This window comes from Thermobia domestica, chromosome 5 (assembly GCF_964235325.1).
Source record: "Thermobia domestica chromosome 5, izTheDome1.hap1.1, whole genome shotgun sequence".
NCBI classification, from domain to species: domain Eukaryota; kingdom Metazoa; phylum Arthropoda; class Insecta; order Zygentoma; family Lepismatidae; genus Thermobia; species Thermobia domestica.
The window spans coordinates 230,836,797-230,857,061 of NC_137458.1; the positions used below are offsets into that span (position 1 = coordinate 230,836,797).

A 20,265-nucleotide genomic window follows, 5' to 3' on the forward strand; every position below is an offset into this window, starting at 1 on the left:
AAGCATTAAACGTTACATGTACTCATATATATTGTGCATATGGAACTTTTTATGGCAAGTTACATACAGAACTCGGCAAACAAACCATGGTTGTGGTATTCTATCACTTTGGACATTTCCAAACTTTCAACAATAATTTTCGCATGGCGTGCTTCATGACTTTTGTTCTCGTAAAGACATTAGTTAATAAGCTTATCAACAAGTATTCATCTAAGCAATGCGTGAAGGGCGTCATACTAAAATTATTGTTGCAAGTTCTAGAAAACGTATAAACTGGTAGAACATCGACAAACGTGCCTTGTTTGGGGGTACTTTATGTACTTGTTACAATATTTTTTATATATATCTTACAAAAGTATAACGTTTACTGCTTGAACGTTATGTTCATCTTTTATCAACACTTTTGCTATTTATGGCTATAATACATAAAAAAAGGCCGAACTTTACTCACCTTTTCCTGGCAGTAAAATTTCAAAATGCAAAGGGGGTGTAACAGGACGATAACTTCTAAAGAATATATTCTGCACAAAAGTGATATCTAATTGCAATTAATTTACATTAGTTCCGTTGAAGGGGTAGTTAGCTATCTCTAGGAGGGTTTGACTTCCCAGAAACAACATTAATTTTTGTACGCAATAAGATATACAGACGAAAGGAACTGGATAGCGACAACCATGAAGTGTGGGAATGTAATCAGTCTAAAAATGTTCTAAAAGATTTTCTTTCATCTTTGAAATATGTTTTGATAAAAACTAATATTAGTATGGAAATATGAAGTCTTCGCAGCAAAAAGGAAAAAGAACAAATGTTCTAAACATATGCAACTGCCAAGATGAACTTTTTTTTTTTTTTTTTTGTTATTTTCCTCAAAGAAGTTTACAAAGTTTAACCTTCTCCTTATATGGGGATTAAAAATGTAAACATTTTGAAACATTGTTTATGTTTCCAAACGCTAAACTAAAAGGATTAGAAAAGATGAAATACATTTATCTTGCTTTCTTTCACGATTAAGGTAAGGAAAACTCTCGTGACTATGTACATACCTGTGGTTGGTTCACCTGAAGAGGAAACGACACACAGCAAACAGAAGCCTTCAACACGTCCTAATAAATAGGGTTGAAAATGTTTTCCTCTTCTCGTATGACTTGTCAGACAGAATTCTTTCTTGCGCCTCTGTATCATCCGATCTAACTTTAAATACTAATAGAAAGTTAATGCTACTCATGGAATTCATGACATCTTTCATCATATATATATATATATATATATATATATATATCGGGAACGGGTGAGAGTAAAAGGATTTACAAAATGAGATAGGAAAATATTATATCGAATAGAGTTCTTTGTTTACCCCACGGACCTCCTATCATTGGAAACTTTAAATAGCAAGGTAGATATTTTACATCATTGGATAGAACATGGAAAAATAAAGAAATCTGTAGGGAAAAGTTTTCGGTGTGGGAAGCAGTTTAAGAAATTGCCACCCTTAAATTATGTTTTTTCCCCAGAGTCAGATAAAATGTCAAATGGTTATAAATAATGCTTATAGGAAAGTGTGAGTAGTACATCGAATAGAGCATTCTGCTTACCCAACTCCTATCATAGTACCTCGGGAGCTATCTAAAAATTTAAACAGTGAATATGTAATCTGATATATCGTTAAAAGATAATGGGAGTACAATATATTTTGTACATAAAAGTTTCTCTTGTCGACTTATCCCTAGCACGCTGAATTCATATCACAAAGCCGCTTCTTGTTCGTTATAGTTTTTGTTGTATGAAGATCAACATAAAACCGGAAATGGTTTACTTGTAACACTTCTTCGTTGAATAGACAATTAAAAGAGAATATAAAATCTATTCTCCTACAATGAATCCATATCGATAAGGAGCCGTTTCTCGTTATCTATTACCGTTTTTACTCTGTTGCGATCAGCACTAAAACCAAAAATCATAGAGTTCTGCCACTTCTGATATGCATACAGTAACAGGGTTAAAGTTGAGTATTCCTGGAACACTGAATCCATGTTGAACAGCCGTATACTCCTTTTTATATATTTCATAAATGGTAGTAGAGTTCTACCACGTCCAATATTAGTATTAAGATCACCTTTTCTTGAGACGGTGAATTCATCCAAAAGCCAATTCCAGTATCTACTATGTTTTCTTCCATCGTGATCAAGGTTGGAAAAGGAAATTCTAGATTTGTACCTCTTTGGGGTTAAATAAAAAAAGAACATAAAAGAAGATACACCCTATTACGGCACTGTATTTGTATGATAAGCCGATTCGCGCTATAACAAGTAACAAAACATATTAATGTGACAGGTATTGGCAAATCAGAAAGCAGAATCTCGCTATTTCTAGCTTTGTAGAACTACGGTAATCAATTTTGAAACCATAAATAGTAGTATACTTCTACTTCTGCTCGTTTTAATCGAGTAATAGGAACTGACACAAATTTTATTTTTGGACTGGTGAGATTATCCCGAAAAATATTCTCTTTATTCATAACCATTCTTGTTCCATTGTAATCAACGCTGAAATCGGAAATGGATCATTTATTGGTTGATTTATCCTTCCAGTTTGAATAGGGGTTAAAGAACTACTTTGAACCTATTCCTACTGCATTGAATTCATATCAAAAATGTTTCTCGCTTTTTCTTAATTTTCCTTCTTTAATACATGTCTAAAGACACATACCCCAATGAATATAGCCATTTTAGTATACGTAGTATACATATGTGTATCATACGGTATAAAATACAATCAAAATAAAATTTTCTGGTTTAAGAATAAAGGTATAGTAAAAGAAAGAAGGAATACGAAGGTAGCAATATCTTCGAAAGTTCGAGAGCTTCTGCTGCTGTACGATGACTAAGAAGAACACGAATAGATTTTCAGGCGGGCTAATATTTGATATGAAACTACAGTGTGGTGGGATAACTTCGTCCGGTTTTTGGCTTATATCACATACTATACAAATTTATAATTAATAAAAAGAAATGAACACGGATATAAAAAAGAGTCATATTGTGATATCCCAAAGACTCATCTAATTCCGTTCTCTTAGGAATCGAGCTAAGAATGACTGCATTCACTCTCTAATATTACGATATGTTTGGTAAAGACAAATTTTGCGTCATCTGAAATACCTAATGGAATGTTTAAAGGATTTACCAAAGGGGGTAATTTTGTAAATAAAAATAAAATCCAGACAAGGCGAACACTTAGTATTATTAATCTCTGTTAAAATTTCAGAAATATATCATCACCTTTATCAAATATATTATTCGTCTTCATCAGAGATAATATACCTAATGAAGGCAGTGATATACTGTCGAAACTAACAGAAGTTAATTTCTTAAATAAAAATAAAATCTAGACAAGGCAAACATTTACTATTACTAATTTTTGTTAAAGTTTCGGAAATATATCATCACCTTTATCAGACATATTATCAATTTTCATTGGAAATAATATACCTAATAATGGCAGTGATATATTGTCGAAACTATAACAGAAGGTTATATATCTTAAATAAAAATAAAATCTAGACAAGGCACACATTTACTATTACTAATTTGTGTTAAAGTTTCGGAAATATATCATCATCTTTATCAGACATATTGTCCGTCTCCATCAGAGGTAATATATCTAATTAAGGCGATGATATATTATAGAAACTATAACAGGAGGTAATTTCTTAAATAAAAATAAAATCTAGATAAAGTAAACACTTCTTATTGCTAATCTTTGTTAAAGTTTCGGAAATATGAGGGATGTTGGAAAGTCATATCTAGGGCAAGCTAACAAGAAAACCAAGGAGCTCAGAAATATAGTCTTTATTACTTTTCAATCTCCTTCGAGTTCTACATATCGTCTCCATTTTGTTCCAAGTAACTCATTGCCTTAAACATAAAACGATTTCTCCATGGAATCAAAGAACTGAATCATAGCACCCATTATTTGCTTGTCGCTTGAAAATCGCTAGGAATTGAGATATTTTTTCAAATGACGAAACACATAATAGTCACTTGGGGCTGGGTCAGGACTGTAGGGCGGGTGGAAAAATTGAGTCATTCACTGTTGTCTGATAGCAGCCTGCGCAAGATGGGATGTGTAGGCAGATGCATTGTCATCAAGATGCAAAATTCGCGGTGTAAATCTACAAGTGTTTTTGTAAGTATTCCCTGAGATGGTATGTCTCTTTGATATAGCTTCAAGCAAAAAACTCCTTAACCTCGATAGCCGATTTTTTGCCTTTTTTTTCAGTTGGCGACCACTGACGCTTCCACTGTATTGACTCTTGTTTAGATTCTGGGTCATACCAGTAAGCCCATTTTTCATCCCGTCACTAAATGCTGGTACAAGTAGTTATCTCCTTCCATAAAATCCAAATTTCCTGACACATTTGCACAGGACTTTGCTTCTGAAAATCGTTATAATTGCGCGAACCCATCTGCAACAAACGTTTGTGAGCCGAAGATGTTGGTTTAGAATATCCCAATCACTATGAATTTCAATCCTTACCCACTCCGCTACTTCTCTAATCTTTTTTCATCGACCGGACATTACCAATTTTTGTACAATTTCCACGACTTCAGGTGAAGTTGCAGTTTTGGGTCGACAACTCCTGAAGTCATCTTCGATGTTTGTTTTACCACACTTACATGAGTTTATCCATCGTCTTAACTGTCGATGTGACAGTGCTTCATCATCATACACTTCCAGAAAGTTTTGATGAATTTCCTTAACACGGACGCCCTTACTGAAGATAAAACGAATGACATGTCCCTGTTCTAAATCAGTGATTCCTGGCTTTTGCTCAACTTGTGCACTTGTGGAGGCTCTGGTGACTCGGTAATTTGATATGTTCCTTGAAATCTTGTCCACCTTCTTAAATATGCTTGTCCTTTATTGTCAGGTTGCTTCCATTCACCTTAAAAAGAAAATAGAGGTAATAAGACATGACTTTCCCAACACTTCTTGTATGTGATCGGCTTTTGCCATATTCTCCGTCTTCATCAGAGATAATATACCTAATAAAAGCAAGTATATATATATATATATATATATATATATATATATATATATATATATATATATATATATTGTCGAAACTATAACAGGAGGTAATTTCTTAAATAAAAATAAAATCTAGACAAAGTAAACACTTTTTTATTGCTAATGTGTGTTAAAATTTCGGAAATATATCATCATCTTTATCACGCCCTTACTGAAGATAAAACGAATGACATGTCCCTGTTCTAAATCAGTGATTCCTGGCTTTTGCTCAACTTGTGCACTTGGGGAGGCTCTGGTGACCCGGTAACTTGATATATTTCTTGAAATCTTGTCCACCTTCTTAAATATGCTTGTCCTCTTTATTCGTCTTCATCAGAAATAATATACCTAATGAAGGCAGTGATATATTGTCAAATAACCAGAGGTCATTCAATAAATGAAAATAAAATCTAGACAAAGTAAACACTTATTATTGATAACCTGTTAAAATTTCGGAAATATATAATTATCTTTATCAGACATATTATCCGTATTCATCAGAGACAATATACCTAATGAAAGCAAGTATATATGTATTGTCGAAACTATAACAGGAGGTAATTTCGTAGGCAAACACTTACTATTACTAATCTGTGTTAAAGTTTCGGAAATATGTCTTCACCTTTATCAGACATATTACCCGTTTTGATCAGAGACAATATACCTAATGAGGAAATAATATATTGCCGAAGGTATAACACAGATTTGTAATAATAAATGTTTGCTTCGACCAATGTTTTATTTAAGTTATAAATAATTCAAATGCTAGACCCAAAGCACTGATGCAATTTTATGATATAAAACGTTACACAACAATAATATTAAAAGATTACTGTCTGCAGATTGCAGAAATAAATTTGAAAGTAATGAATTTATTCTCTGTTAAGCAATTATGTACTTTAAATAACTAAATAATCAACATAAGACTAATTAATTATCAATTCTGCACTAATATTGATAATGAATAACTGCAAACAATAATATTAATTATTTTTAAATTGATCTTATAAGAATCTGTATTTCTTTTGACCTATTCTCTAACTTATAAAACATTCATATTAACATTGGTTCATATTTTTACAAATAGTCAGATGCTACTTAAGTTTTTAATTCGACTGCTTTACTTTAATTTCAATATATTAGTTGTAAGTTAAGCCATAGCAATTTATTTAAAAAACTTAAATTCGACGGTATATTTCTTATACATTAACAAGATCAACTTCAAGCTGAAATGATTACAATATCAGAAATCTTTAATTTTAGCCGCATGGCTCAAGACTTGGATGTTGTAATAGGAGTTCATGACGAATACAACTTTGGAGCAGACGCTATTATAAGACCTGTTGAAAGATACATTCTTCATGAAACGTTTCTTCCTGGTGCAATTTACGACATGCACGATCTTGGACTGCTTCGGCTTGAAAGACCTGTTGACTTCTCTAAGGAAGTTGTACCTATATGCCTGCCTCCGAAAGGTGAGATAAATTCTGCATGTTACATTGTGTAATACTATTTATCAATAACTATGCTCCATTAATCCTGTAGAGAAATGCGTTGATGTTTCAATATAAAGCACTAATACATACTGGTTTTCAACTAAAGAGTGAACGGAATATATAAAGTAGATATTATTATACCTATGGCAGTGTTAGAGAAAGGGCGATTAGTGTTTCATATGATCCTCGAAGCCATCTAACTTGGAACGAAAGCACAGAACATTTCGGTTCAGTGACGGAATACTTCTACTGTGAAATATCGCTAGTTTGACCTCAAATGCATTAGATATTATAGTAGAGAGTATTATGCACATGAAGTTGAGAAAAGCTATTTATTTACTTTAAAAATTTGGAAAACCTTGATATCAATATATACAGAAATAACTAACTATCAACATCAACACAACAATGAGAAAGAAAGTGTAAAGGCTTCGGCAAAGACCTACATTTGAGTCGCCATCAAGGCTCTCACACAATAGAATTGGGGAAGAACATATATAATTTGTTGCGTTTTTTATACATTCAGATTAAATTCATTGCTTGAAAAATACCGTGAGTTTCGTAAATTATACCCGAATTATTTGCTATTGTTGGTCAAAGTATCATTCTTACCATATAATTATAAACAGGGCCCGGATCTTGTTGACAAGTCAACTTTTTTCTGTTACGCATAGAACAAGGCAAGTTCAAATAAAAATGTTATCCACCAACTCTAGGTTCTAAAAATATATTGTTTTAGGGTCTACGTTTGGTCACTTTTTGCCGTTTTGAAGTTTCAGGTCAATTTTTAATATTTTAAGGTAACTTTTAGATCACTTACGGTCTTTTTATTCTTTTTCTTCTACATAAGGAAACCTTAAAATGAAAACTGTTTACAGATTTAAAAACACGAAGTTAAATTATCTTTTTTCTGCTTCCTGATTGTTGGGGTGGAAAAGCTGCATTCCTAACAAGTCAATGAACACTAAGCTGTAGCTGGTTGACGAGGGGTGGGGGTTCGTAAGTGGCCAAAGCAGATGGTTGTAGGTTGTTTACCACAAAGAATATAACTACGTGAATAACTAAAAATAGATTAGAAAACGTACAAAGATTTTAAGCAGGGTATTTATCTATTATTCTCGTGTATACAATCTACACTTGGAAACTTTTATTCTTTAAGTTCGCTTCCTAGTTTCAACTCGAGAATCAATTGATGCTTTAAGTATGTAGAATGCCGAGGCCTAAACCATCTACAGCTTCGCATTTAAGAGAGATTGTTTCTGAATTTGGTGAGGATGTTTTTAGCACTGACAGCACAATATTGTTTTGCAAGATATGTGAAGAAAAGTGGCAGCAGAGAGAAGATACACTGTGCTAAAGCATATCAGAAGCGAAAAACATTTACGTGCAGTTGAAAACAAACATTAAACCAAGTGTTCGCAGTTATTACTTGTGGAGAGTACTTCGAATAGTAAAGACAAATCCTCGGTTTTCAAAAGAGTTGTGTGAAGTTTTTGTGTCTTCAAATATTCCTTTTTGGAAACTCAACAGTGTGAAATTGCGGGATTTCCTGGAACGTCATACAGGTCGTTGCATTCCAGACGAAACGAATCTTAGGGAAAAAATGCATCCCAAAGTGTAACGAGGACACAATAAGAAAAATAAGAGAGGGACTTTGGACTCAGAAAATTTTTGTTTCTATAGAGAGACTAGTGATGTGGAGAAACGCTATATAGTCAATATTATTCTTGGGGCAATGAAAGCCGACGAACCTAGCAAAATATTTTTGCTAACTGGTGAAGTGTTGGAATCTGTCAACCATTTTACAACATGTAGACTTTTCGATAAATCGATATCCCTACTTTGGCCTGAAGGTGTCCAACATGACCGTGTTCTTTTTGTAACAGATGCTGCTCCGTATATAATTAAGACTGCTAATTCAATTAAATCATAAAAATGTTTACAGTTATCTACTGCAATGCCGAATAAGGTATGAACTAAATTTTGAGACGATTACAAAGTTCCTGAGTTACTTTGTTTTATCACAGCTTATAAAATGTTTATATGTTGCTTAACTGGATATAGGCCTATATATCTGTAATTCAAATATGAAATGCTTAGCTATTTACTAAATTGGTCAAAGTTTAGTTTTAATATTATTTCTTTTTTAAAACACAAATGATCAATGGACTGCAACTAACCGAAACAAAACTTCTGAAAATGTGTGAGAAATGATAATTGAAATTCAATAGATATTCAAAAAAGTGTCAATGTTTTAACGAAATAAAGGTTAAAAAAACTGCAAGTTTTAAGGTCAACTTTTGTGAAATTTAGGGTCATTTTACAGGAATTTTAGTGTCATTTTAGAGGTCACTTTTTAGAAAATGTTAGGTCAACAAAATCCGGGCCCTGATTATAAAACTATTTATTTAGAAAATTCTAATAGATTTCATCATAGCAACTATTGATAAGTTTCATGATCTAGCTCAGAACATTACCATTAGATTATAAATAAATTTATATGGTACCAACGGGAAGGTATACTTTTTTATATTCTTTCAACCAAACTAAAAAAATGATAATAATCAAAATTGGTGCACACACCAAAGTTGTACTGTGTGAACACACCTGTAACATATACGCATATGAACATGTTAAATCCTTATTTTCAAGTCGGTTAAAAGGACAAAACGAGTGATACTTTGTGCAATGCATATTGAGACACTATTTAATTGTATACAGTTACAATGAAGATAATGGAATATTGATAACCTTCAAATACTTTGCTGTATACCTTTGTGTGTATTAAACAAATTCACCTGCCATCTAACATGTAAAACAAAGTATTTATGGAAATAATGTTATTTAGCTCCGTGCTTAACATGCTCATTGTAAGAACGAATTTCGTTATGGTATGTATAAATGCATGCTTTTAAATATATACATTCCTTGATTAGTTATACGCTGGAAATTTTTGATGTTTGATCAGATCGTATAAGTTAAACTTTCTTTGTCCCTCACAACTATCATAGTAATGGAATATATTTATTTATTAAAAGGTATACTAAAGGTGTTACACTAAATTTGACTATCCACTACGCACGTATGTGGTCAGTAATTTTCGTTCTGATATTTTTACTGTGTTAAACACACAAACAGTCAAACTATGTTTTACAATGATGTTGAAGGAAGAACAAATTCACCATATTGAAGATTGTTAAAGGTAATTAGTTCAAGCTGTAAAATTGATAGCTTTTTTGTGACGGTACACTCATTTTAATTTCCTTAAACACTAGGAACGTGAGAGTATTAACGGTTGTTATATAACAATTTATGAATAAGGAAAAGTCCTGATACTTTATTTATTTATTTATTATATTTTATTTATTTGTTTACTTTTTTGTTATTTGATCAGTGTGATGATCAAAGCACACTTTTCAGTTAAAAGTTGCATGGAGGTCTGGCATTGTTTGCATTCTAAGTATAACCTATCCATTTACAGAGTAAATATTATTTGTGTTCGATTTATGCCTAGTGAATGTGATGAATTCCCTTTGTAGTTCGTGTAATTAGGTGTTCTGAGAAATATCTTAAACCTAGTAGTAAATTGCTGTGTTATGACATAAAAGAAAGGATATTATTAGGATAAGTATAAGATAATGTAAGTCATTTGATTACAAAATTGTGAAACCTGATAACAGTAGCAAACCATTGATGCACAGTATTCAACATTTTTTAAAAAGAAATTCAGATCGGATTTGAGGGTTTCAAGACATTTTCATGAACATACATATATGTTCATTAGGTCACGACATTTCTATTTCTCTTGGTTAAAGTTCGACAATCTAAGAAATATATTTAAATGCAGAACTAATTATTCCAATTTCGATATCATAATTACCCTATGATTCAATCTGGTTGTCAATAATATTAATGGTAAACAAAACGTCTCATTGCACAAATCATCTACAAATTGTTAAAATATTCTGTTTAGCTATCCATAGTACGACAAATTGCTACGAAACCTTACTAGGGTTTCAGCCTGTCCTTAATTAGGCAGGACGTTCAGAATATTAGGAAAACTTTCAGAGTCCTGAATCACGCCTACGAAGGAAATGTTATATGGTGAGACGCAAAAAAACATCCAAAATACATAAAATATGCGACGGCAATTCTTAGTGATATTTCAAAAATGTCACCCATTGTGATCATTGTTATCTATGACCATCAAGATGTGTATATAGTTTTATTGCTAAAACATTTTGAGTTGACAGCAATGCAATCATTGCCAATGTTCCTATTTTGTAACTGGTTTGTTCAATGGTTCGCAACTTCTGTTAAATAAACCTTCAACACGCTGACGTTACGTGTTTTATGCTTCATATATATTTAGATTAAATGTTCATTGCAATTTTCATTCACACATATATTTTTATTATTTTTAATAAATTGATTCATTTAGAAATTTTGATATGAAGTACGGCTATATACATATTTTCGATAAATAGGTTCAAGTTTAAACTTACCAAAAAGTGAAAACTCTATAAAAAGTACAGTTTAAGATTATACTGTCTACAAAGGATTTTTTCAATCACCATTCATATCCCCAGTTCCCACTAATTTTTCCCTGAAACTAATTTTGTTTGGTAACAAGCAACTTAACTGACTGAAATCGGGAATTTTATTATCACTTGAATTTTTAGATAACATGAATATGACTTGTTTCTTTTTCTCCTTTTTTATATATCACTCTCTCGTTTTCCCAGCTCTGCCACAAAGAAAACCGATTCCACCATACTTACATTCAATCTCTGCCAATACTGGGGGAAAATACATATGAATATAAGTGCCGTTAAATGTGTGAACGAGTATATTAATTAATTCGATATAATTAACAAATTAAAAAAAAACTTTGCAAGAAAATAAAATTCTACTTAATAATATGTAATACATATAATCGTACCTATAAATCAAACTACATGCGAATGACACTGATTGTACAAATACATAAAACTTGCTATTTTTTGCTCCAGTCAAGTGAACTTTGTGGTGGACAAACACAGTGTGCATGAGTTTTCTCGGGGTTCTCCCGTTTCCTCCCACTTTCTTCATTCCACCATTTCATTCATTTCTTATCATCACCGTCTCCTTTAGCCTAGCCGGCATAATCATGGGACGTAAAACTCAAAAATTTCATTTCATTTTTCTTACTATATTTTGATTACACGAAGATGCGCTCTATCTTTCGTATATTATTAATCATTTGTAGATGGCTTTTTTATGTTAATATGTTTATGATACTCGCAATAATCTTGGACCAGTCAACCCACCTTGAGGCTGTCGTGGTCTTGACATTGAATCGCCAGCCGTCGCAGGGATCCGTGACTGATTCTATGAGTGATGCTCCACAATTATCCACGTCAATGCGGGATGCGTTCTCACATCTTTCCTCTCGATTTTTTCTTTTGATATCTTAGACAACACACTGTCACTCGACATTTGAAAACACAAAAGAATGTTGAAAAATACGTATAATCAAGAATGATTCTCTGTTCGTGACGCTCGACCCACCAAAACACTAGCGATAGCGGTGGGGAGCGCGTTTCGACACACGGAATTAACACACTTGAATATGTATAAATATAGTTTCTGCACAGTTCACCAATCTTGATGTTCAATCTACCTTTATAATAAGGCGGGGAGCGTGTTTCAACACAGACGCACTGATCAGTTCGGAGTCGCACACAAAACTTGTGCTTATGGGTGGCTCGGAACAGGTCCTGCTCGCTTACAACCAGACGCGCGAACGAATTGTTCTTTTTTCTGCCAATGCCTATTCAGTGAAGCTCTTAGGAGGAAAACTCCCCGATCTTTCATATACTTTCGGGACCAAGAATAAAAAAACAAGGTGGATGATGACACGGTCCTAAGGAATGTAGTGAGTGGGCGATTTGCACTCTAGTTCTCCATATAAGGTGTTCTGAGCTACTTAAAGCCACACACACATACACATAGACAAATATACATACATGTATGTGGTTTCGAGAAAGGCAAGTCCAAGAAGAGTTTTCTTTTATACGAGACTTGGTTAATAAATTCGAAGTTAACATGAACTGTCCATCTTCTTTTGGTCAAAGCAGTAGATGAGCCTCAAAAAGCGATCATATGACATATTTAAGTATGTTATATACTAGTACAAAAACATATCAATATTGTGAGTTGCTGGGAGAGATGTTACAACATACCATTAGAGAACCCTTATCTCCTCAGGAAAAACACATTAGTCATAAAAAAACATATGCTAATATGCATATTCGATATTTAAGATTGTCCCATAAGGAATACAATTTTTTAAAATGCCCGCAATTTCTGTTCTCAGAAGTTGGCAGCGCTGAACGTTACACGATTTTCAACTGTTGTCTCTGTGGTTAGTAGTCACGGAGCACCGAAAAGCGCGTGATTGTCATCTGTTCTCTATGCGAGTCGGAATGAAGCGCTTCTCGACGGACAACTACGTCGGTCACTATGACAACACGCTGTTCTATCGTGAAGCGCTCCATTCTTATCTGTACAGAAAACAGATGACGATCATGCATTATTCGGCGTTCGGGGCTATTGACCACAAAGACAACGGATGAAAATCGTGTAACGTTCAGTCCTGGCAGATTAATAGAACAGAAATGGCGGGCATTTCTAAAGTTGTGTTCTCTATGGTACACCCTTTAGTTAAGAATTCTTGGTTGCGTAAGCAGACAAGCAAAAACACTTAGATAATTTTAATACGTGTTACGCTATGCATAAGTGTAGGAGTCTTATAGAACGGCTACGTCCATCCATTTGCCTGTCGACAAGTAAGTTGTCAGAGAAAAAACGGAAAGAGATATCGAGAAACGGTTTCTCGCGATCGAATCAGGGTCCCAAGAATAGAATCCATCTCCTCCAATCACCCTCTACTCAAATTGAAATTGGCTCAAAGTAAGCGTTACCTGTTTCTAGCTTTATCACCTCAGAACAAAAAACGGCAATAGATAGCAGCAAGTGGTTTTCTCCAATCGATTCAGTATTTTAAGAGAATATACCATCACAACTTTCAATGTTTCCCGAAACCAGAAGTGGTTGAAATTTATTAATATTCCGTGCTTCAATACTGATTTCCATAAAATTAAAACAATAGCAGATATCGAGAAGCGACTTTTTGCAATCTATTCAGGAACATACCATGACTACGTGGAATAATGTACGCAATCTGAAACCGGTTGTAATTTACTACTACTTCCGGTTTCAATATTGATTTCCATAGGACAAAACGGTAAGCAATATCAAAAAGCGGTTTGAAGCAATCGATTCACTGTCCCGAGAATAGTTTGCATCTCCTTCGTTAACGCTCTATTTAAACTAGAAGTAGTAAAATAAACCGTATCCGTCTTAACACTTCCGTCTTGTAAATTATACAAGAAAGACAAACAGTTTTTAGCAATTGATTCACCGTACTAAGAAATCATATCGTCACTGACTACAACTAATTGTTCCTTTTCTCTTCTAGAACAATTTTAGAAAACGCTGCTGCACATATTAGCTCAATTTAATTGAACAGTTCTCTTCATTTTAAGTCGAATTTTGTCTGCACTTTAAGCAAGATTTTATGTTGTGAATTTTCTCAACAAAGAGAGGATAATTTGAATACTCCAAGAATTAACTTTATTTCTCCTATAAGCAGACACATTTTTCAAAACACTCATACACGTATACAGATAGTTCTAATGGGAAGTTTATGTGCCTAGTGTTAGCGTTCTTGCTTCTGAGATTCGTCAGATACTATATTCTTGACATAAAATTTGAGAATCCCTTCAGGATGCGAAACTCAGAAAGGGCATTTCTTTTCCCTTACTATTGTGAGATAATCAGTACTGTTAAAATTACACGGTTTTACCCATATTATTATGCCCTGGGAATTCATGACAGAACGACGTCTACACTTTTAAATAATATTCTAGGTGTAAATTTTGGTTGACACTTTCCTTGTTTCGAAGTGAAATTTTCAGAAACGTTCAAACACGTAGTTCCTTATTTATCTTATTTAATTTTATATTTCTAAGTTACACACCTGCAGCTTAATCACATCCTTACAATGTACAGTTCCTGAGCGAAGAATCGGAAATTTTAATACTAGGAAATTACTTTTTTCCCCTCTTGAAGAGTAGATATTTTGAAATTGCTAAAACACGAATTCACATGTTTTTAATTAAAGTTTTACATACTGAATTTCATACTTTCAACTTAAGTCAATAGTAATATTTGACATTTACTGAATGTAAAGTTGGAAATTTTAATATTGTAGAAATTTATTCCCCTACCCTTCATTAAAAGCGAAATTTTCCAAAACTGCTAAAAACCGGTGTTTATTTCTAATCAAGAGGAAGCTATTGAATGTGTCATTTCAAATATATGCAAATTCTTACATTGTACATTTACTGGGTATACAATCAGAAATTTCAATATTATATAATTTCCTTCTTTCTCTTTAAGAGTGGAATTTTTGGAAACTTTGAATCACGAATTTCTTTACTTCTAATTGAGATTTTATATTTCCAATTTTACACCATCAAATCAAATTAAGCAAGACATAGATTTGACATTTACTGATTACAGAACCTAAAATTATAATATGCTAGGAGTTGCATCACGTTCTACAATTGGGAAAAAAAATTCGAAGAAATATAACATTCATATTCCTTTATTTTTAATTAAGATTGGAAATATTTAATTCTACGTATCCAAGATAAACAAACTCTCACACTCGGTAGTTTCTTAATAAAGACTTGGATATTTTAATATATTAGAAATTTTCTCCCCAAACTCTTTGAAGTGACAGTGGCCGATTTCATTTATAAATTTATTTGTTGTATATTTACTTTATTTACATTTATTTTATTTTATTTTATTTGCATGTGAAACACAGAACATATATTCAATAGCGCATAAAGAATTCTTCAATGTTGTTAACTGTTAATCAAACAATATACCTAGGTACACATTTATCATACTTCCTTTATGTCACCTTCTATCATCATTATATTGTATCTGCATCCGTTTCACAAATTAGGCCGTAGTTAAGTTGTCCAAACAGTACGTAAAAACATAAAATATACAATGTTGGTATATGTATGTGTGTATTTTCTAATCTAAGAATTCTGAAGCCTGATTTTATCACGTGTTTTCATTTCTCTTATGAACAAAAGACCACAACGTGCATCTTCAACACTTGGACATAGCTGGATGGGGTATAGCAGATGACAATGACTTTAGTCATGTGTTGTTAAAAGCCAAAGTGACTTCAAAGAACAGGCGACACTGTTTGTTGGAATCTCAATATACTGATGACGAAGTCAAAGAAGATCAGTTCTGTGGTTTTGGTCTTCCTGGAGTGGACTCCTGTACGGTAAATACTTTTCATATTTTGATAGAAGATAAAAGTGCATTTGCTCTACTAATGTTAACATTAAGAGGATGCAAAACTAATTAGGAGAAAAAGAGACATTTTCTGGCATTTTGAAAATACTCGTAATTTAGAAGAATATCTTTTTTGTTTCGTGAAGATGAAAGAAACAGCAACACGAACAAATATGACCAAGTAATGTGGCATACCAATAGAATTTTGGAAATTGTAATTGTGGAGAAGAACGGTCAGCACACAGAGGTAACTATGTGGTATTAAGAAACCTATAGCAAAGAATAAGAACATTCTACATATAAGATTATCGAATTTTTGCAATTCTTGCTGAGACTTAATAAACTGCAGTGAACACTTCTCGTGACTAAGGCCGTAAATTATGTGCAAATAATTCGCTAGATTTGTCAAGTGGCACACGAAAAACACGCGAAAGTATTATTTGTAACTATGCACGTATCTGAGAGTATAAATATACAGCAGATGAAAAGCTGTGATTCAGGAAACAACTCCTTTTTCGTTTGAAGTTATTAACTTCAGAATATATATTTTACTTTTAAAATTATATGCTTGGAAATGCTATTATATGATAACTAGTAGTGTTGTTCATTGGTGAAGCAAGTGATCCATCCTCTCATTAGTTTTAGTTCTAAATTATACTGTCAGTTCAAGTCTAATTTCCTACAAAACACGGACGATGTTAAACAAAAAATCTCAGTGTGTTTAATAGGTATTCAGCAACGATAACTCTTACCGTTTTCGCTCTGATATCTGTCGATAGACGGACGGACGAAGTTATTCTATAGGACTTCCGACACTTATGCATAGCATAGTTGGAAGTCTCAGTCTAGGTCCCTCTCATAGCTACTTAAGCTGTGGTATTTTATAATGTAATATATTATAATTCCATTCAATGCAATACAGGTATAGACTATCATAATAGAATTCTTTTATCTATTTTTCTAATTTTATATACGAATTCTCCTGCTAAATGCAATTTTTCAAGAAAGGAAGGTGACGAAAGTTTGGAATAACAGACAATATTTCATAAATTTGGTTAGTTGCATTGTAGTTGAACGCCTCTTTCAGCACCGAGGTTATATGGGACGTGACTCTACATCTCAAAGTAGTATCCGATACACCAAAGTCTACCCATGGGACTAAAATCCTCGTCTTCCTCACTTGAAACCACTTCGATAACTATATAGCGCCACGAGGGAACTCTTAATATTTCATAACAGAGTAGCCTGTTTTGGTTCAATTGCCGCCGTTTAAGTCATAAAAGAAGTATACGTTAAGGGTCTAAAAATATGTATAGTGTCTTTAAATTATATTGATTCGAATTCAAAGTGAGGTTACAAAAAGCATTCCACACATGAATAAGACGTCTACAGTTAGAAAGAGGGACTTTTCAATTTTTGTTTGGTTCGAGAAAGATGTCACTGGTGTGCAAAAGCAACGCACGGCTAGTCACATTTCCTTCCAACAAGTAATCAATTTACGAGCTCTCATCAGTATTCAACATTGAGGGGTAAATTTGGATAAGGGCATAACTAGCAATTCCTCAATATTTCAGGAGAGTAGAAAAACAAACGCTCTTATCCAATTAACCAACGTATTCACACACTATTTTCGAAGACAGGCGTTTGCTACGGAGCATAGATATTAGCTTAACACTATCTAGACACATATGGACATGCTCAAAATTGCAGAAAATATGTATATCTCATTTTACCGGAAATAGGTCGTTACGCCTTTATCAAATTACCCCTTATGAAAAGAGCTCGACAATCAACTCGAAGTGTTTCGTGTAGGTCAAGGCCAAGTTGAACATTCATAATTCGAAAGCTTAATATGACCAGTGCCGGAGTTTGTGTTTTGTCACCCCTCACACACACTTAAAATTTTTATCATTATCGAAAATTTTAAGAAATAAAATAAAATAGAGGAGAGTTCCCGATATCGCACCGGGTTCTAAATCGCACCACCCCTAGTTTAAAAAGAACCGTAGTACTAACAAGCCATCTGGTAGTTAAATTAATTACTTAAGCATATTTCCATAATTAGGAAGTAAAGTAACAACGTTCAGTAAGTTATGTGAGTGTGTGTGTGCAATTGCAGTACAATATAATTGTAGTATTCCTTACTAATTGTCGAGGTATTTCACAGTAGAATAGGGATGTATGTAAGAAAATTAGCTTGTGTTTCAATAAGTAGTAACAAACAAAATATCATTACTATTATAGTGACAAACTTAAGTTATTCTTTTGTTAATTTGTGAGGTATGTAAAGAATATTTTTTTTTAAATAGTGTAGTTTCCCAAATCGAACTACTACCGTGTGTCCGAAACCGTACCAGTGCGATTTTGGCTCCCGTGATGAACTGTTTTTCCTGGTTTGTTTCTCGTTACAATTCACACAAGGTGGGCGCATGGTAATATGGAAAATGGTTTCCGGAGTCTATGAATTGTGCTTTGAAAAAAATATATAGAAAATAAAGTGACGCTGCCCAGCCCAATAACAGGAGGAAATAGAACTACCAACATGCAACCACAAAGAACAGAAGTACTCTCGTGAAGTTCTTACAAAAAAAAAAAAAAAAAAAAAATCTTGAAGAATAAAGGCAAAGTCAATCAAGAGTATCCAAACCTGTGGAGAGACCTAATCTTTCTGAACTGTCAGCTAGGTCTGCATGTGCTTTAGGAAACCAACCCTTAACACCAAAATGTGTATTCTAAAAGTAGATATATCCAAATCACGATGCTCCCAGCTACATATTCGCAGTGTTTCAAATGTGGCTTTTGAAATCAATGAACAAGATTGGTTTTGCGTCCTTTGTCAGCAACATTTAGTCGAATATATGGTACAGAGTGTTTTGTGTAAAGTCTGGCTACATGAGTCTTGTGCGGGTGTTTCAGGAGATGAAGTGCATTCCAATGTGATTTTTGTGCACATAAAGTGTGGCTGACTGTTTTCCATAAATATAGATTTTCCATAAATATAGGTACTTTACGTTTCATAGGATTATGAACAATATTGCTTATTAGATCATCAATATGGATATTTTTTCTTTAATGACATGTTCTTCCTCGTATTAATAACACTGAGATAAAAGAATGTGATATAACATAGGTTGTATTGTAGGTTGCATTTCTACTTAGCTTATTTCTAAGGTGTTACTTCTGTGCTCGGTTGTTTACATTGCAGTATTTGTCTCTTTAAAGATGTATTCTAACTCATTTTAATATAGCATGAATAAACGAATGTGATATTCCATGGAAATGATAATTTGCTTTACCCATATGAATTACTATAAAATTTGCATATATTCAAATGGCGATGCGATTTTGGCTTCACATGCGATTTGGGAAACCTGTTGCGTAAATCGCACCATTAGCAGGATTCTAAAATATCATCATTTTATCATGATAATGATAAGACATCGTTACGAAATCACTGTAAAAGAATTGAAAAACTATAAAGTTCAATACGAACAAAAAATCATTTTAAATTTCTTCAGAAGTTTCGAATTAAAACTATTTATGTAAAAGCTGGTGCGATTTTGGCTACTCTCCCCTAAATTTATATTATCCACGTCTTTCTTTCACCGCTTTTTGTACAATTTTAATGAATTTTCATTTTGAATCTACTACAAGAAAGATTTGAATCGTTAAAAGTTTGCGTTTGTATCTAAATAAATAAAATAACATAAAATAAAGTTTAAACAACCATGAATTTTCTTTATATACAATATGCTCTAGTGAAAAAATAAATTCAGTTTGAGATTTCCCACGTAATGGTAAAATGTAATCTTTGAGTTTTACGTCCCATGGGTATGTCGGATAGGCTAAAGGAGACGTTGGTGATGAGAAATGAATGCCATGATGGAATAAAGAGAGTGGGAGGAAACTGGAGAACACCGAGAAAACACACGAGCACGGTGTTTGTCCACCACAAAGTCCACACTGCGCGAGCTGCGATGGAACCATGGACCCCAATTACCGGAGGTGAACGCTCTACCACTGAGCCATCGCGCCCCCTCCCACGTAATGATGTGGATATTCAAACACTAAAATATCACAAAAACTAATACAATAATACTTTTGTCTGTTGATATTTATGTTTGCACTGTAATACAAAATGACTATTTTGATTACAAGAAAATAAACCTTTTTATTATTATTTTACCATTTTTATTCACGTTAAAATCACGAAAGTAAATGAAAGAGGATGAAAAAGGTATTTCCGCACAAAATTTATTTATTGTTTTAG

At 33.2% G+C, this 20,265-nt stretch overlaps 1 protein-coding gene across 1 annotated transcript in view; it reads left to right on the top strand.

Moving 5' to 3' along the window:
* Nucleotides 1-20,265, top strand: part of LOC145684789 (trypsin-1-like) — a 54,367-nt gene that overhangs the window by 17,891 nt on the left and 16,211 nt on the right. The window contains exons 4-5 of the mRNA XM_081757159.1: nt 6,334-6,545; nt 15,785-15,984. Of these exons, the coding sequence (XP_081613285.1) occupies nt 6,334-6,545; nt 15,785-15,984 (412 nt within the window). The remainder of the gene's footprint in view (nt 1-6,333; nt 6,546-15,784; nt 15,985-20,265) is intronic.